General features: G+C 53.1%; 2 protein-coding genes across 2 annotated transcripts; both read left to right on the top strand.

Annotated features, from left to right (window-relative positions):
• Positions 1 to 790: 790 nt before the first annotated feature.
• EAH_00033320 (hypothetical protein, conserved) lies at positions 791 to 6327 on the top strand (the record flags this gene model as incomplete). The annotated part of the gene is made up of 8 exons (XM_013395893.1): positions 791 to 806; positions 977 to 1053; positions 1169 to 1225; positions 1335 to 2864; positions 3712 to 3962; positions 4430 to 4626; positions 4800 to 5860; positions 6271 to 6327. 8 exons carry the CDS (start codon positions 791 to 793, stop codon positions 6325 to 6327), a joined length of 3246 nt encoding a protein of 1081 aa, XP_013251347.1.
• Positions 6328 to 7588: 1261 nt separating this feature from the next.
• Positions 7589 to 13909, top strand: EAH_00033330 (hypothetical protein, conserved; the record flags this gene model as incomplete). Its single annotated transcript, XM_013395894.1, has 1 exon — positions 7589 to 13909. The coding sequence occupies one exon, from the start codon at positions 7589 to 7591 to the stop codon at positions 13907 to 13909; it is 6321 nt and encodes a 2106-aa protein (XP_013251348.1).
• Positions 13910 to 14169: the final 260 nt, after the last annotated feature.

Here is a 14169-nt window from a genome sequence, read left to right on the forward strand (position 1 = left end):
CAAGGAGGTTGGGGGCCCCTGTGCTTCTTGGGTTTGCTGCGAGCGAGAAGAAGTATATTTTAATTCTTTAGAAACTTAAACCTTTTAAAGCTATACACCAACTGCTTATAGGGTTTCTTGCAGGCTTTGTGTGTATTTCTTAGAGCCCCGGGGGGCCCCCTTGCCCAGACAGCATAGCGGCTGTTGTTGAGCCTATCCCAGAACCCCTAAACCCTAAACCCTAAACCCTAAACCCTAAACCCTAAACCCTAAATCCTAAGGGATGGGGGGGAATGGCGCCTCGGAATTGCGTGCCGGTCTTCTGCCACTTAGACCTGGTGAGCCTTCGTCTCTACGTTTCCAGCTCTAACCCCACCTCCGCACAGCTAGCTAGGTAGCTAGCTAGCTAGCTACCTAGCTAACTAGCTAATAGAGGAAGCAACAGCTAGCTAAGTAGCGGCTCGCTTGCTGCTGCCTTCAGGACTGTTTTTACTGCCAAGTGGAGCACCGCCGCCTTGGGATTCCCCGTCACCTGCCTCTGGCCGTTAGACAGGTGAGCCTTCAAACCCTAAACCCTAAACCCTCGTTTAGGGTTTGTTTGCTTTCATCTCTATTCAAGAGCGTTTTCTTACCTGGCCGCTGGGAGAGTAGTTCTCCCTCCCTCTCTCCCTTTGTTGCTGCTGCTGTTTCCAAGCATCTGCTGCCGCTGCTCTTCTTGCTGCTGTTGCTGCTGTTGCTGCTGCTGCTGTTGCTGCTGCTGCTGCTGTTTCAGTGGGACAGCCTCATAGCCGTGAATTACCCTGCCCGGGCAATGGGGGTAAAGAGGGGTCAGCGCGTGGAGACAGCTCGTTCCCTCTGCCCTTCAATACAACTTGTGCATGTACAAACTATCTCTTCGAGAGACAAAGGAGACAGAGTGCAGGTATACTCACGCCCCCAACCTCAGCTACCAGGGTTTAGGGTCTAGGGTTTAGGGTTTAGGGTTTAGGGTTGAGAGGCGCACGCTGTCCGCACCCTGACATCTCGAGTACTTTCTTTACGAAGAGATCTGCTGCTTGTGGAGGCTCAGCGGCGGTTTGAGGAAGTTAGGGTTTGGGGTTTAGGGTTTAGGAAGGAAGAGAGGGTTCAGGGTTTAGGGTTTAGGGTTTAGGGTTTAGGGTTTAGGGTTTATCCTGCGGATGCCGTGCAGCCGGACTGGAAGGCAGACAAAGTGACGCTGCAGCGCTACCGAGATGCTTCTGCTGAGGTGAGGGTTTGTGGTTTAGGGTTTAGGGTTTAGGGTTTTGGTGGAGGGAGTGGGGTATAGTAGCTACTATCTAGGGTTTAGGGTTTAGGGTTTAGGGTTTGTGTTTCAGGTGCTGTCGCTGTTATTGGACTACTGCCAACTAATAGAGAAGGCATCAGTCGATGAAGTGTATGCAGATCTAACCCCTCACGCTGCTGCCCTTGTCTTCTCTCTCTTAAATGAGGGGCCCCCCTCAGACGCAGAGGATGGGGAGGGGGCCCCCCGCCGCTCTCCTCCGGGGGGTCCCCCAGTACCTTCTCCTACCACTCAGGGGCCCCCGGGGGTTGCCCCCAGCGCTTCGCATCATATAGAGAGGGGGGCCCCTGAGGGGGCCCCTAAGGGGGCCCCTGAGGAAGCCCCTGTGGGGGCCCCAGTGGGGGCCCCTGAGGGCCCCCCAAGATGCATTCCTGAAGGAGTTCAAGGGGGGGCCCCCGAAGGGGCCCCTAAGGGGCCCCCTCAGCAGCCTCTTAAAGTTACACCTGGAGGCCCCCTTGAGGGGGCCCTTGAAGAAGGGCACTGTGGAGGGGGCCCCTCTGTCTCTAGTAGTTCGTCTGGCCGTCCTCTGTGTTCAGATGGGGGGCCCCCGCAAAGCGATGTTAATATTACTTCTGTCTCTCCTCAATGTAAGAATGAAGTAGAAGGGGGCCCCTCAGCTTCTTTTTTGAAGGGTACAGGAGGACTAGACTCAGGCGAGGGGGCCCCCCGGGGCCCCCAACCTTCTGATGCGTCTCCTCCTCCTGAAGGCTCTTCTTCAGGGCCCTCTCCTCCTGGAGGGGGCCCCCCTGGGGGCACCCAGGGGCCCTCAAAGTGTCCCTGTTGTGCGTTCACCTCTGAAGGCTCTGCTTGGTGCTGCTGCAGCGGGAGCCCCCGTGAGGGGGTGAGGGGCCCCCATGGGGGCCCCCACGGGGGCCCCCAGCCCCCCGGGGGTAGAAGGGGGGGCCCCTCTTCTTCGGGTTGTTTGTTTCCTGTGTTAGCAGACACCTCGGTGCTGCCTTCAATTGAGGAGCAGCAGAAGCTGCTGCCGATGCTGCGGAGGAGGCTGCTGCGCCGCTTTGGGCTTAGAGACCCGCAGGTGATGCATCAGACTGCTGCAGCAGCAAGAAGGAGGCCCCCACATAGTACGCCCATACCCAACAACCCCCAGCAGCAGCAGCAGCAGCAGCAGCAGCAGCAGCAACAGCAGACACAAGGAGCAGCCTCTATAGACCGCAGTACCCACGCTGCAGCAGCAGCATCAGGTCCTGAGGGGCCCCCCGCAGAGGGGCCCCCTACTTCATCGTCTCCTGTTCGTGATGCGGCTTCGGGTGCAGCAGCAAGGGGGGCCCCCCTTGCTGCTTCTCCTTATCGTCAGGGTATTGTTTCGGGGGCCCCATCTGTGGGGCCCCCAGGTAGGGGTGATGAAGCAGGGGGGGGGCCCCTCTCCTCCTCGTCTTCAGGGCCCCCTAATGTAGGCTGTACATACAGCGAAGTGCTGAAGGAAGACGACTGGACAGCGCAGAGCCTTTGGCTGGTTTGCGGCGCTGTCTTTGTCTCTTTTCTTCGTTGTCAAGTTAAAAAGAAACTACAATTTACAATGAGCGGGGCAATTGCCCACAATAAAGTGAGAGAAAGAAAGCTGAGCTGTACAGACAGCTTAATGCATTTATGCTGCACCTGCTGCACGCGCTGCTTGCGGCAGACTCTCCGCTCCTCCTCTTGCTGTCTCCTTTTGTCTTCGTCTGTCTCCTTTTGTCTCCTTTCGAAGCCCTTTGTCGATGTCTGCGTCGATCTGTCTCTGTATCTGTCTCCTTTTATATCTTTATCTGTCTCCTTATATATCTTTATCTGTCTCCTTTTATATCTTTATCTGTCTCCTTTTATATCTTTATCTGTCTCCTTTTGTCTTTGCTTTTTATTGCAGTTAGTTGTTTATGCTTCACAGATTTAATAATATGCATTTATTTTATTTTATTTTATTTATTTATTTTGCGTTCATTCACTTCATTATTTAATGTAAAGTGTATCTGAATATAATAAATATAATAAAATTAATAAATATAATAAAATAATAAAAACAATAAATATAATAAATATAATAAATATAATAAAATTAATAAATATAATAAATATAATAAAATTAATAAATATAATAAATATAATAAAAAATAATAAAAATAATAAATATAATAAAAAATAATAAAAATAATAAATATGATAAACATAATAAAAATAATAAAAATAATAAAAACAATAAATATAATAAATATAATAAAAACAATAAATATAATAAAAATAATAAATATAATAAATATAATAAATATAATAAATATAATAAATATACTAAATATAATAAATATAATAAATATAATAAATATAATAAATATAATAAATATAATAAATATAAATGAAGGCCCTAATAACAACAGAACAACAATAGGTGTTAAAGATATGTTTGTGTGTCTATACAGTTTCTGAGCAAAGTTTGTTCGTCTCATTTCAAGCCAAACCGACAAGTAATAATGCCGGCTATAAATGTTTCTTTATTTCTGTCGGGCTTTAATCTAAGAAAGCTGCCGGGTATGGGCGGTAAAAGAGGTTTATATATTTCGTCTCGCTTCCCAGGGCTGCCTTTTGTTTCTCAACTGCAACAACTCTCACTACAACAACTTACAGATAAACTAGGGCCTCATGAAGCACGCTTCTTATTTAATCTTATACGGTAATTTACTCCAAATGCTGCACACAACCGACGGTTTACGGTTTACGGTTTAGGGTTTAGGGTTTAGGGTTTAGGGTTTAGGGTTTAGGGTTTAGGGTTTAGGGTTTAGGTTTTAGGGTTTAGGGTTTAGGGTTTAGGGTTTAGGGTTTAGGGTTCAGGGTTTAGGGTTTAGGGTTTAGGGTTTAGGGTTTAGGGTTTAGGGTTTAGGGTTTCGTTTGCCGTTTGGGGTTTATTTAGGGTTTAGGGTTTAGGGTTTAGGGTTTAGGGTTTAGGGTTTAGGGTTTAGGGTTTAGGATTTGGGTTTTGGAAATATCCAACAGGGATGCAGGCATTGATTGACTTCGTCGTTTAGGGTTTAGGGTTTAGGGTTTAGGGTTTCATGCTTCGTGTCCCCACTACAGGTAACACCCTCATGCAAATCCCACGGCCTAGGGTTTAGGGTTTAGGGTTTAGGGTTTGCGGCGCAGGGGCTGCCCCGAAGGCAGCGACAGTGTGCAGACTAATGTACGGGTGAAGTCTATGCTGGCTTATAAGTCTCTTGAGGCCCCGGGGGCCCCCCCTGGGGGCCCCCTTCTCTTTAAGTGGTTGCATACGCTTAGCAAGGAGTTAGCAGAGAGAGCAGCAGAAGACTACAGGCGTTACTCTCGCGTTCCTAAAACTCTGAGTACATTCAAACCCTAAACCCTAAACACTAAACCCTTAACCCTAAACCCTTTCCTTTGTTGCGTCTGCGTTTGAGGCGGTCCTGCGAGCGTTTGACAGGCGGAAAGAAACCCAAGCCCCAAGTAGGCTTCAGGGTTTAGGGTTTAGGGTTTAGGGTTTATGCATGTGATGCAGCACTTCATTACTGTTCGGGGCCCCCAGCAAACCAGCGGTTTAGCCGCTCCTGTCAGGTGCCCTACAGCAGCAGCGGCGTTATGAGTGGGCCCCCACAGGAGCAGCAGCTGCTGCTGCTGGCGCTGCAGCAGCTAAAGCGTCTGCAGCAGGAGCAGCAAACAAGGGGGGCCCCCCTGCTTCCTTGTCTTAGAGTAGCTCTTGCTGTCGGAGACTTCATAGAGGCCCTTCCAGGGGCTGGGGGCCCCCAGGGACACCGCGGAGGCATTAAATCTATTGCGGGATTCTTCCCTCAAACAGCTAAGGCTGGGGGGCCCCCAGGGGCCCCTCAAAGGGTCTCCGCTGAAGGGGGGGGCCCCCCCCAGACTCCTATTGCGGGACGCTCAGGGGCCCCTGCTATCGAAGATAATGGGGGAAGGCCCCAAGACAGCTCAGGGGGCCCTAAGGGCCCTGAGGCCCCTGGGGGCCCTGGGGGCGCTGGGGCCCCTGGGGGCCCTGGGGGCCCTCAGACCCCTGAGGCCCCTGGGGGCCCTGGGGGCCCTCAGACCCCTGAGGCCCCTGGGGGCCCTAGGGGTCCTGAGATCCCTGAGGCCCCTGAAGGCCCTGGGGGCCCCAAGGGCCCTCAGGCCCCTGAAGGCCCTGGGGGCACCGGGGGCCCTGAGGCCCCTGGGGGCCCTGAAGAGCTTGGGGGCCCCCTACTTGAAGAGAAGGGCCCCCAGACAGGAGACCCCTCAAATGCGGGTTTAGAAGATTGCGTCTGTGAAGACAAAGTGGAGGGAATGAGAGAAGGGGCCCCCATGGACTGCATGAGAACGGAGGGGGGGCCCCCTGCGGGCCCCCCTGGGCTCCCTGGGGGCCCCCCCGAGTCCCCTGGGGGCCCCCCTGATTCCCCTGGGGGCCCTCCAGAGTCGCCTGGGGGGCCCCCTGGGGCCCCGGGGGGCCCCCTAAACCCCTTAGGAGATGGGTGTATTTGTGTCTCCTCGCAGGGAGAGCAGGGAGGAGACTCTGATGAAGATGTTGAGGTAGTGGAGGTAATTGATGTCTCTAATGATGCAGATTCACGTGTACGTACACCGCAAGAAAAGAGAGAAAGCGCTGCCCCTAAATACCGAAGAGAGCAGCAGCCACAACCCCACAGACAATATAGAGACGCAGCAGCAGCAGCAACAGCAGCAGCTGCAGCAAGACAACAGCGGCGGCAGCGCAGCAGCAGCAGCAGCAGCAGCAGCAGCAGCCAGAAGAGAGCGCCCTCTTCACAGCAAAGCGGGCAGCTTAAAATGGATAAGTTCTTGACAAAGAAACAAAGGGGACAAACCCTAAACCCTAAACCCTAAACCCTCATGCAGTTTTTTCTTAAGTCGTAGACCCTAACTCGAGCCCTCTTCCGGCTTCCCCCGGAAAGATATTCGGGTTTCATATGGGGGGTTTTGGGGGCACAATTAGGGTTTAGGGTTTAGGGTTTAGGGTTTGACAGGTGAGCTGCATAGCGAAAGTCAGCGCACGACGGCGGCTGCAGCAGGTACAGTGGTGACTAGGGTTTAGGGTTTAGGGTTTAGAGTTTAGGGCTTAGGGTTTAGGGTTTAGAGTTTAGGGCTTCGGGCCTAGGGTTTAGGGTTTAGGGCCCTTAAGGTCGGTGAGAGGGTTGTGGAGGCCCCGCAGAGGAGAGACGACAGACAGAAGGAGACAGATAAAAAAGAGACAAACAGAGAAAGGAGGCAATTATATATATATATATATATATATATACATGCATATATATATGTATATATATATACATATATGCATATATTTACATATACATATATATATTTATACATGTAAAATATGCACATGAAGATGTATATATGTATCTGTGCGAAAATCTATATGTATATATATATGTATAAATATCTATGGATAGACAGATAAATATTGATATCCATGCATGCATATAAAAGCATATCTCTGAGGTTTTACGTTTGTATGAAGGAGTAGTACTAAGGACAGATGCAGCAAAGGCAGGGCAAAGAAGTTAGCAGGGAGGGGCCTCTGTCTCTTTTATCGTATGAATATGGGTCTGAATTAATTTATATTGTTTGTGTAGACAAAGGATAAGAAGAAAAAGGCTGAAGAGACAGCTAACGAAGACAGCGAGCGATGCGGTGTACATACACCTCAGGGTGTACAGCAAAATCTTGAGTTGGTTTGCTTGTACATCGCTGTCTAAAGAGATAAATTTAAACACTTTAAAGCCCCAAGTTCAATCCAAACCCTAAACCCTAAACCCTAAACCCTAAACCCTCAGATGAGGTGAGCAGCATCGATATAGGCGTGAGGAGAGCTGTACAGTGGGAGGGCTGCAGTTTATGTTTTTAGGGTTTTCTTTGTGTTTTTTGAGGGTTTAAGGTGCAAATATTTCATAAATAAATAAATAAAAAGAATATAATAAATAAAACGAAGAAAAAGAGAAGAAAAGTAGGCATAAGACTCTCGAGATCGATGCAATACAGCGCTGCTGCGGCTGCTGCAGAGCGAGCTTGTTAACAGCTGTCTATAGACACTGATTTGTTTATATTTTTCTTCTTTTTGAGGTTTTGTTTCTATTTTTTACTTCCTAAAGATTATTATTTCAATATTTTACCCTAAATATCCTTTTTTTTGCGCCTTTCCCTCACAGCTTGTGCCGCTGACGACAGTCAGCGGTTGGCCTTACACTTGGTGAGCTGCCTATACACCCGAAACCCCGTAGATCTTAGCCCCTTTTTTTGCATCTTTTTCTTTATTTTTTAACTCTTTTATACACCATTTACAGCATGGAAGGTCTTAAAGACGCCGAGGCAGCGGCTTCTCAGTGCAACCCTAGCTGCAGCGCGGCTGCTCTCCTGCTGCTCCCGCCTAACAAGCATACAGAAACTGCTGCAGATCCCTCTACTGCTCCTTCATCTTCAGACGATGAAAAAACTGAAGATGAAGAGGCTTCACAACCTGCGGGAAAAGGTCATCATACACCTGAATTAGCTGCAACGCGACTCGACACCAGCAGCAGCAGCAGCAGCAGCAGCAGCAGCTGCAACAGCAGCAGCAGCAGTCTAGCAGGAGAAACGTATACAGCAGAAGAAGATTTCAATGCCTTCTGTGCCCCGGAGCTGCCATGCAGCTCGGCTTCTTTGGAGCCCTCAGATGCAGAGACACTTCAGGAGTCTCCGCAGCCGCTGAGCGACAGCAGCAGCAGCAGCAGCAACAGCAGCAGGCACAGCAGCAGAAACAGCAGCAATGGCGAGATGAAGGGTGACGATGCGTCCGCTGTTGCAGTTGTTGTAGCCAGAGAACCGCAGGAAGATGCAGCAGCAGCAGCAGCAACAGCAGCAGCAGCAGCAGCAGCAGAAGCTGAGGTGTATGTACACCCAACCTCAAGCGACTCAGCAGAACCAGACTCCGAGCCCCACCGTATGCTATCCTTTTCAGATAGCGGCTTCGATGTGTTGGATTGCAGCAACGAGGGCCCCTCTTCTTCTTCTGCTGCTGCTGCTGCTGCTGCTGCACCTGTTGCTCGCTTTGGGTCTGTTGACGTTGCTGGAACTGAAGAAGATGTTGTGGGGGCCCCTCTAGGGGGCCCCCTGGGGGCCCCCCATGTGGGTATGTTTAGCAGCAGCAGCAGCATCAGGGCCCTGAAGTCTTCTCAGGTTCAGGAGGAGACAGTAGTTCTGCCTAGCTGGGGGGCCCTCGTAAAGGAGACAGTTGAGGGGGGCCCCCGATTATCAGAGGGTTTAGTTTGTTATGATGGAGGCTTAGAGACCCACCGAGTGCTGTATAGAGCGCAGTTTGGCGTAGAAAGAAGAGATATAGGTGTTAGTAGCTTAGAGACAAGCGAGGTGTTGCCTTGCAATAAAGAAATTATCACAGAACCCAGCAACAGCAAACCCCTCAATAGACCTCAAAGAAGGCCCTATCCAGGGGCCCCCCTATCTCTTCAAGCAGGGGCCCCCAGCTGCGCTCTCCCAGAGCGGCTGCATCTCCTGCAGCAGCAGCAGCAGCAGCGGCAGCAGCAGCACCGGCAGGGGCGCGACACTCCAGAGGGTAACACAAGCAGCAGCAACAGCAGCAGCAGCAGCAGCAGCAAGGAGCAGCAGCAAATGCAGCCTGCATTCCCTAAGGGGCCCCAGCCAGTCCCTGCTGCCACCCCAAGGACACCGCGAGATACTGAGAAGGGCTGTCTCTTCTTTTGTGCTGCTACAGTTAAGCAGCAAGAGACAGGCTCTGGAGTATTGAGGGGGCCCCCCCTTGAAGAGACTCCATCAGCCAAAAGGGGGGGGACCCCAGGGGCCCCTGGTGCCCCTAAAGATGCACAGAAGCTGCAAGGAGGCCCTAAGGAGGGGCCCCCCTCCTCTGAGTGTGAGGGGGCCCCCTGCAGCAATAATGCTGCGCTGTGTGCGCCTGTCTCTCCTAGCAGAGACATACCTTTGGGGGCCCCTATTGATAAGACAGCTGGATATCATTTAGATGTTGTTGGGGTGTACGAACAGGAGGGAGAGGAGGAGACACCGAACAGAGGTGAAGGGTCTTCAGGCCTATCCCATACACCCTCAACGCCAAATAGAGACAGTTATAAAGCTCTCTTAAGGAGGGCCCCAGTCCCTCAAGACCCTATGAGGAGGCCTCGGGTGTCTCCTTTGCTGCAGGATATGGGGGGCCCCCGCAACTCAAGCTCCTGCTGCTCTCCCCCTGTTACTTTAGGGGGGCCCCCCTCCTGTAGCTCTTTAGAGGGGGCCCAGCAGCAGCAAGAAGGGCCTCAAACAAAGCAGGAGACAGAACAGCAGCAGCAAGAAGAGACAAGAGATAAAGATATAGAGGCAACTAAGCCCCCCTCGGCAGCAGAAGGCCCTCAGGAGGGGGCCCCCACTGCAACTGGGGGGCCCCCGTCCCCCACATTAAAGGCCTCCGTACCGTCTGGGGCCCCCCTAAAGAACGCTACACAAGAGGAGACAGACAATAAGGGGGTAGATGTGTCTCCTTCTGCTCTTGTGAAGCAAGATGAAGAAAAAAATAAAACAAATAGAGACGCCAGTCAAAGGCAGGCCCCCGCTGAGCGGGAGACCTGCAGGGACACCCCAGAAATAAGAGAGCAGCAGTTAGGGGAGGGGCCCCCCAAAGCAATTGAAGGAGAAGGGGCCCCTGAGGAGACAGCTAAGGAGACAGAAAAGCCCTCGCCTGAAAGCACACAGAAAGAGACAGAGGGGCCCCCAGAAGGTCTTGAACGGGGGCCCCAGGGGCCCCCAGAAGACACCAAACGAGGCCCTGGGGCCCCCGCTATTCAAACTCCTCTACCGGACTTCCCGCTGCATGCAGCAGACAAACAAAGCCCCATCGAGTGCGGCAGCAGCAGCAGAAGCAGCAGCAGCAACAGCGGGGGGCCTCCTCTTGGAGGCCTCAAAGAGGAGGCTTCGGTATCTCTTGTTGGCAGCAAGGAGCAGAAGCAGCAGCAGCAAAAGGAGCAGCAACAGCAGAAGCAGCAGCAGCAAATGGAGCAGCAACAGCAACAGCAGCAGCAACAAACGGAGCAGCAACAGCAGAAGCAGCAGCAGCAAAAGGAGCAGCAGCAGAAGAAGCAGCATGAAGAAGAACTGGAGCAGCAACAGCAGAAGCAGCCGCAGAAGCCGCAGCAGAAGCAGCATGAACAAGAAATGCAGCAGCAACAGCAACAGCAACAGCAACAACAGCAACAGCAGCGGCAACAGCAGCAGCAACAGCAGCAGCAGAACTCCAGCTTGGGAGACCCATACATGCGTTCAGGTGCTGTTGTTGCTGGAGAGAGCTGCAGCAAGATAGGGGGGGGCCCCTTGGGGCCCCCTTCTTCTTCTTCTTCGTATATGCCTCGGCAGGTCTTATCTTATGTAGAGCAGCAGCAACAGGGGAGACACTTTGCTGCAGAAAGGAGACACTTTGAGTCTGTTGATGGAGATAGTTTTCGCTGGGCGTCAGCTTCCGGTGTCTCCCTCAACACAGCAGGAGGAGGGGCCCTTCTAGGGGGGCCCCCAGACTCATTAGGAGTGTACAGCTCTCAAGTGCAGACACTAGAGGCCCCACACTTTACTACAACTTCTTCTTTGTCTCCTCGCAGAGACAGAGAGGGGGTCTCCTCAACTATAGGGGGGCCTCTAGAAGGCCTTCACTCTTGGGGGGCCCCCGGGGGGCCCCCTACCATTACACAGAGCAGCCTGGTGTTAGAAAGCCCCACAGCGTCGGCTTCAATCCACAGCAGCAACAGTCTGCTGCTGCAGCAGCAGCAGGAGAGTGCTGCTGCTGTGCTGCAGCAGCAGCCAGTCGTTATAAGAAATTATGCCGCGGGGTGTACGTACACCACACGCCATACTACTACAACGTACAGCAAAGCCTCAACATCTTACAGAACCCTCACGGCCCCTCATTCTCATGTTGCTGCTCCTTCAGAGGTACCCCATCTCCTGCTGCAGCAGCAGCAACAGCAGCAGCAGCAGCAGCAGCAGCAACAGCATATGGTGCACTTTGAGCCACCCCTTGGCTCTCCCCGCGGGTCTCTGCTGCTTCCAGGGGGGCCTCCTCAGATTGCTGCTGTTAGCTGCAGCGATCCCCATTACACTTGCGCAGCAACCAGAGCTCAGGGCCCCCCCTTGAAGGCCCCTCAGGGGGCCCCCCAGGGGGCCCCCCGGGTGGTCTTCCAGGGGGCCCCCCAAGGGGCCCCCCAAGTGGTCTTCCAGGGGGCCCCCAAGGGGACCTTTCACGGGGCCCCCCAGGTGGCCTTCCAAGTGGCCTTCCAGGAGGCCCCCCAGGGGGCCCCTCAGGGGGCCCCCCGTAGGAGGGCTTCTGTGGAGGCGTGGGTTGCTGCCCCTTTATCTGTAGGAGACAGGGGCTACTCAACCCCTAGAGGGACCCTCATGGGGGCCCCCCTTCCGCAGCATGATGTAATGCCTGTGGGCCCCTTCCTTTGCTGCGGGGATTCGGAGGGCCCCTTCAAGAAAAATACAAAGAAATCTAAACCTGCAGCAGCAGCAGCAGCAACAGCAACAGCAGCAGCAACAGCACAAGCACCAACAGCACCAGCAGCAACAGCAGCAACAGCAGCAACAGCAGCAGCAGCAAGTACTCCCAGGTTAAGGAGCACATCTGCTGTTCGCAAGAAGAAACTCTTTCTAGGTGGGGCCTCTCGCATATTTGGGGGGCATAAGAGTCAGGGCGGCCGCTCTGTAAGCAGGGGGGTGTCTCCGCAGACACCCCGATCAGCCCGGAAGCCATCAGCAGCAGCAGCAGCAGCAGCAGCAGCAGCGGCAGCAACAGCAGCAGCAGCAGCAACAACAACTAAAGCAGCAGCAGCAGAGCCTGTAACAATCCATAGGCCCCTACTCATTGCCCCTTTAAACTTAAATGAAGAGGGAGGCTTCCTCCCTGCTTCTCTACTCCAGCAGCAGCAGCAGCAGCAGCAGCACTGTCTCCCCGAGCAGCAGTTGCTGCCGCAGTCTTATCCCCTGCAGCAGCAACACTTCGTGCTGCAGCAGCAGCACCCTTCCCACGGGCCTTATCTGGTGCAGCAAGAGCCACACGTGCTGCAGCAGCAGCAGCAGCAGCAGCAGCAGCAGCAGCAGCCCTATGTGGTTCATCAAGTCCTCCCAGAGGTGGTGCAGCAACCTGCATACTACTTGAGTGCGGAGGAGGCTCAACAGCAGCAGCAGCAGCTTCTGCAGCAGCAGCATCTGCAGCAGCAGCATCTGCAGCAACAGCATCTGCAGCAACAGCATCTGCAGCAGCAACAGCAGGAGCTGGTGGTGGTGCTGCCGCCTCCTGAAGCTGCGGTTAACGATATTGTGTATCCTAATGTTAGTTCTCCTTTGGTGTTAAGCCCTGCAGGTGTCTCCTCTCTTCCTTTTTCTTCGGGTGTATGCACAGTATCTGGGGTGTCTCCGCAGGTGTATAGGGGGCCCCCAGAGCCTCTCTTTCTCTCTACCCCTCCCAACGAGGGCCCCTGCGTTATGAGGGAGGCCCTCACTCTTACAGGCAATGCTCTAAGGGTTGCAGGCGCTCGCCTAGCATCAGGTGTAGGGACGTTTATTAAAGAAGTGGGGACAGCAGTAGCTGAGGAGACACTTGGGCTCCTACGCAACGGTGTTGAGGTCCTGGAGCAGCAGCAGCCCCCACATCTGCAGCTCGAGCTGCAGCAGCAACTGCAGCAACTGCACCAGCAGCAGCAGCAGCAGAAGCAGCAGAAGCACCAATACAGAGCAGAGGGGGCCCCTCAGCTACTTGATGCCTCTGGGGGCCCCTCCCGAACCTCCTGGGTAGAGACTAAGGGGCCCCTACAACTAAAAGATGAGGGCCCCCTTGTTGAGGGGGCCCCTCCTCTTGAGGTGTCTCCTTCTGAGGCCCTTCAGTACCCAGCAGGGCCCCTGACGGAGACAGAGACAACGACAAGGATGAAGGCAAAGCCCAGCAGCAAAGGGGCCCCTGTAGGAGAGCAGCTAACAGAGAAGGGGGCCCCCCTCTGCTCTTTAAAGGAGAGGGCCCCCCAAGCTTCTCTTGTAGTAGTAAATCAGGTTGGAGGAGACACTGATCTCCTCATGGGTCCCCTTAATGATGAAGAAGAAGCAGCAGAAAGAAGAGCACAGGATAAAGATATAAGACAAAGAGAGGAGCCCGGCTGTCTCCTCAGGGGGGCCCCCACTGGTACTACTCCTACAAAGCAAACCCTCGCCTCTACACAGCAGAATTCAAAGGACCTTATCGGCAGTTGCTGGCAGCAGCAAGAGCAGCAGCAGCAGCAGCAAGTAGAGCAGCAGCTCGAGCTCGACCAGCAGCTAGAGCAGCAGCAGCAGCAGCAGCAGCAGCAACCTCGCCCTAGCCGGATGTCTGTCCCCTTGCCTGTGCTACCTCTGGGAGAGGCATTGGGGGGCCCCCAGGGGCCCCTAGAAGAAGAAAGGAGACAGGCTAGTGAAAGATTAGCAGCTCGCTGGAGGCCCTCTCCTAGGCTGCAGTATGCTGTGGGGGCCCCCTCAGAAGTAGGGGGCCCCCATTCAAGGGGCCCCCCCCCTTCAATGGGGCTATACCCTTCAATGGGGCCCCCGTTTATGGGGGGCCCCCCTTGTAGAGGCACGGAAGGGATGCTGTAACAAGTCAATCTCACGTGCATCACGAGCAGCAGCAGCAGCAGCAGCAATAGCAGCAGCAGCAGCAGCAGGAAAGTTTTAGCTTTAGATTGTGTGGGGTTTGCAAGGAGGGGCTTCTCTGCCCTGAGTTCACCCCACATAAACTGCATAGACGTTTACGTAGCTCCGTACGTATATATATATATATATATAATATATATATATACTTTTGTATATGTGTGTGAATATATGTATATATATATATATATATATATATATATATA

Source organism: Eimeria acervulina, genomic scaffold (genome assembly GCF_000499425.1).
Source record: "Eimeria acervulina Houghton genomic scaffold, Eah_scaff331, whole genome shotgun sequence".
NCBI lineage: Eukaryota > Apicomplexa > Conoidasida > Eucoccidiorida > Eimeriidae > Eimeria > Eimeria acervulina.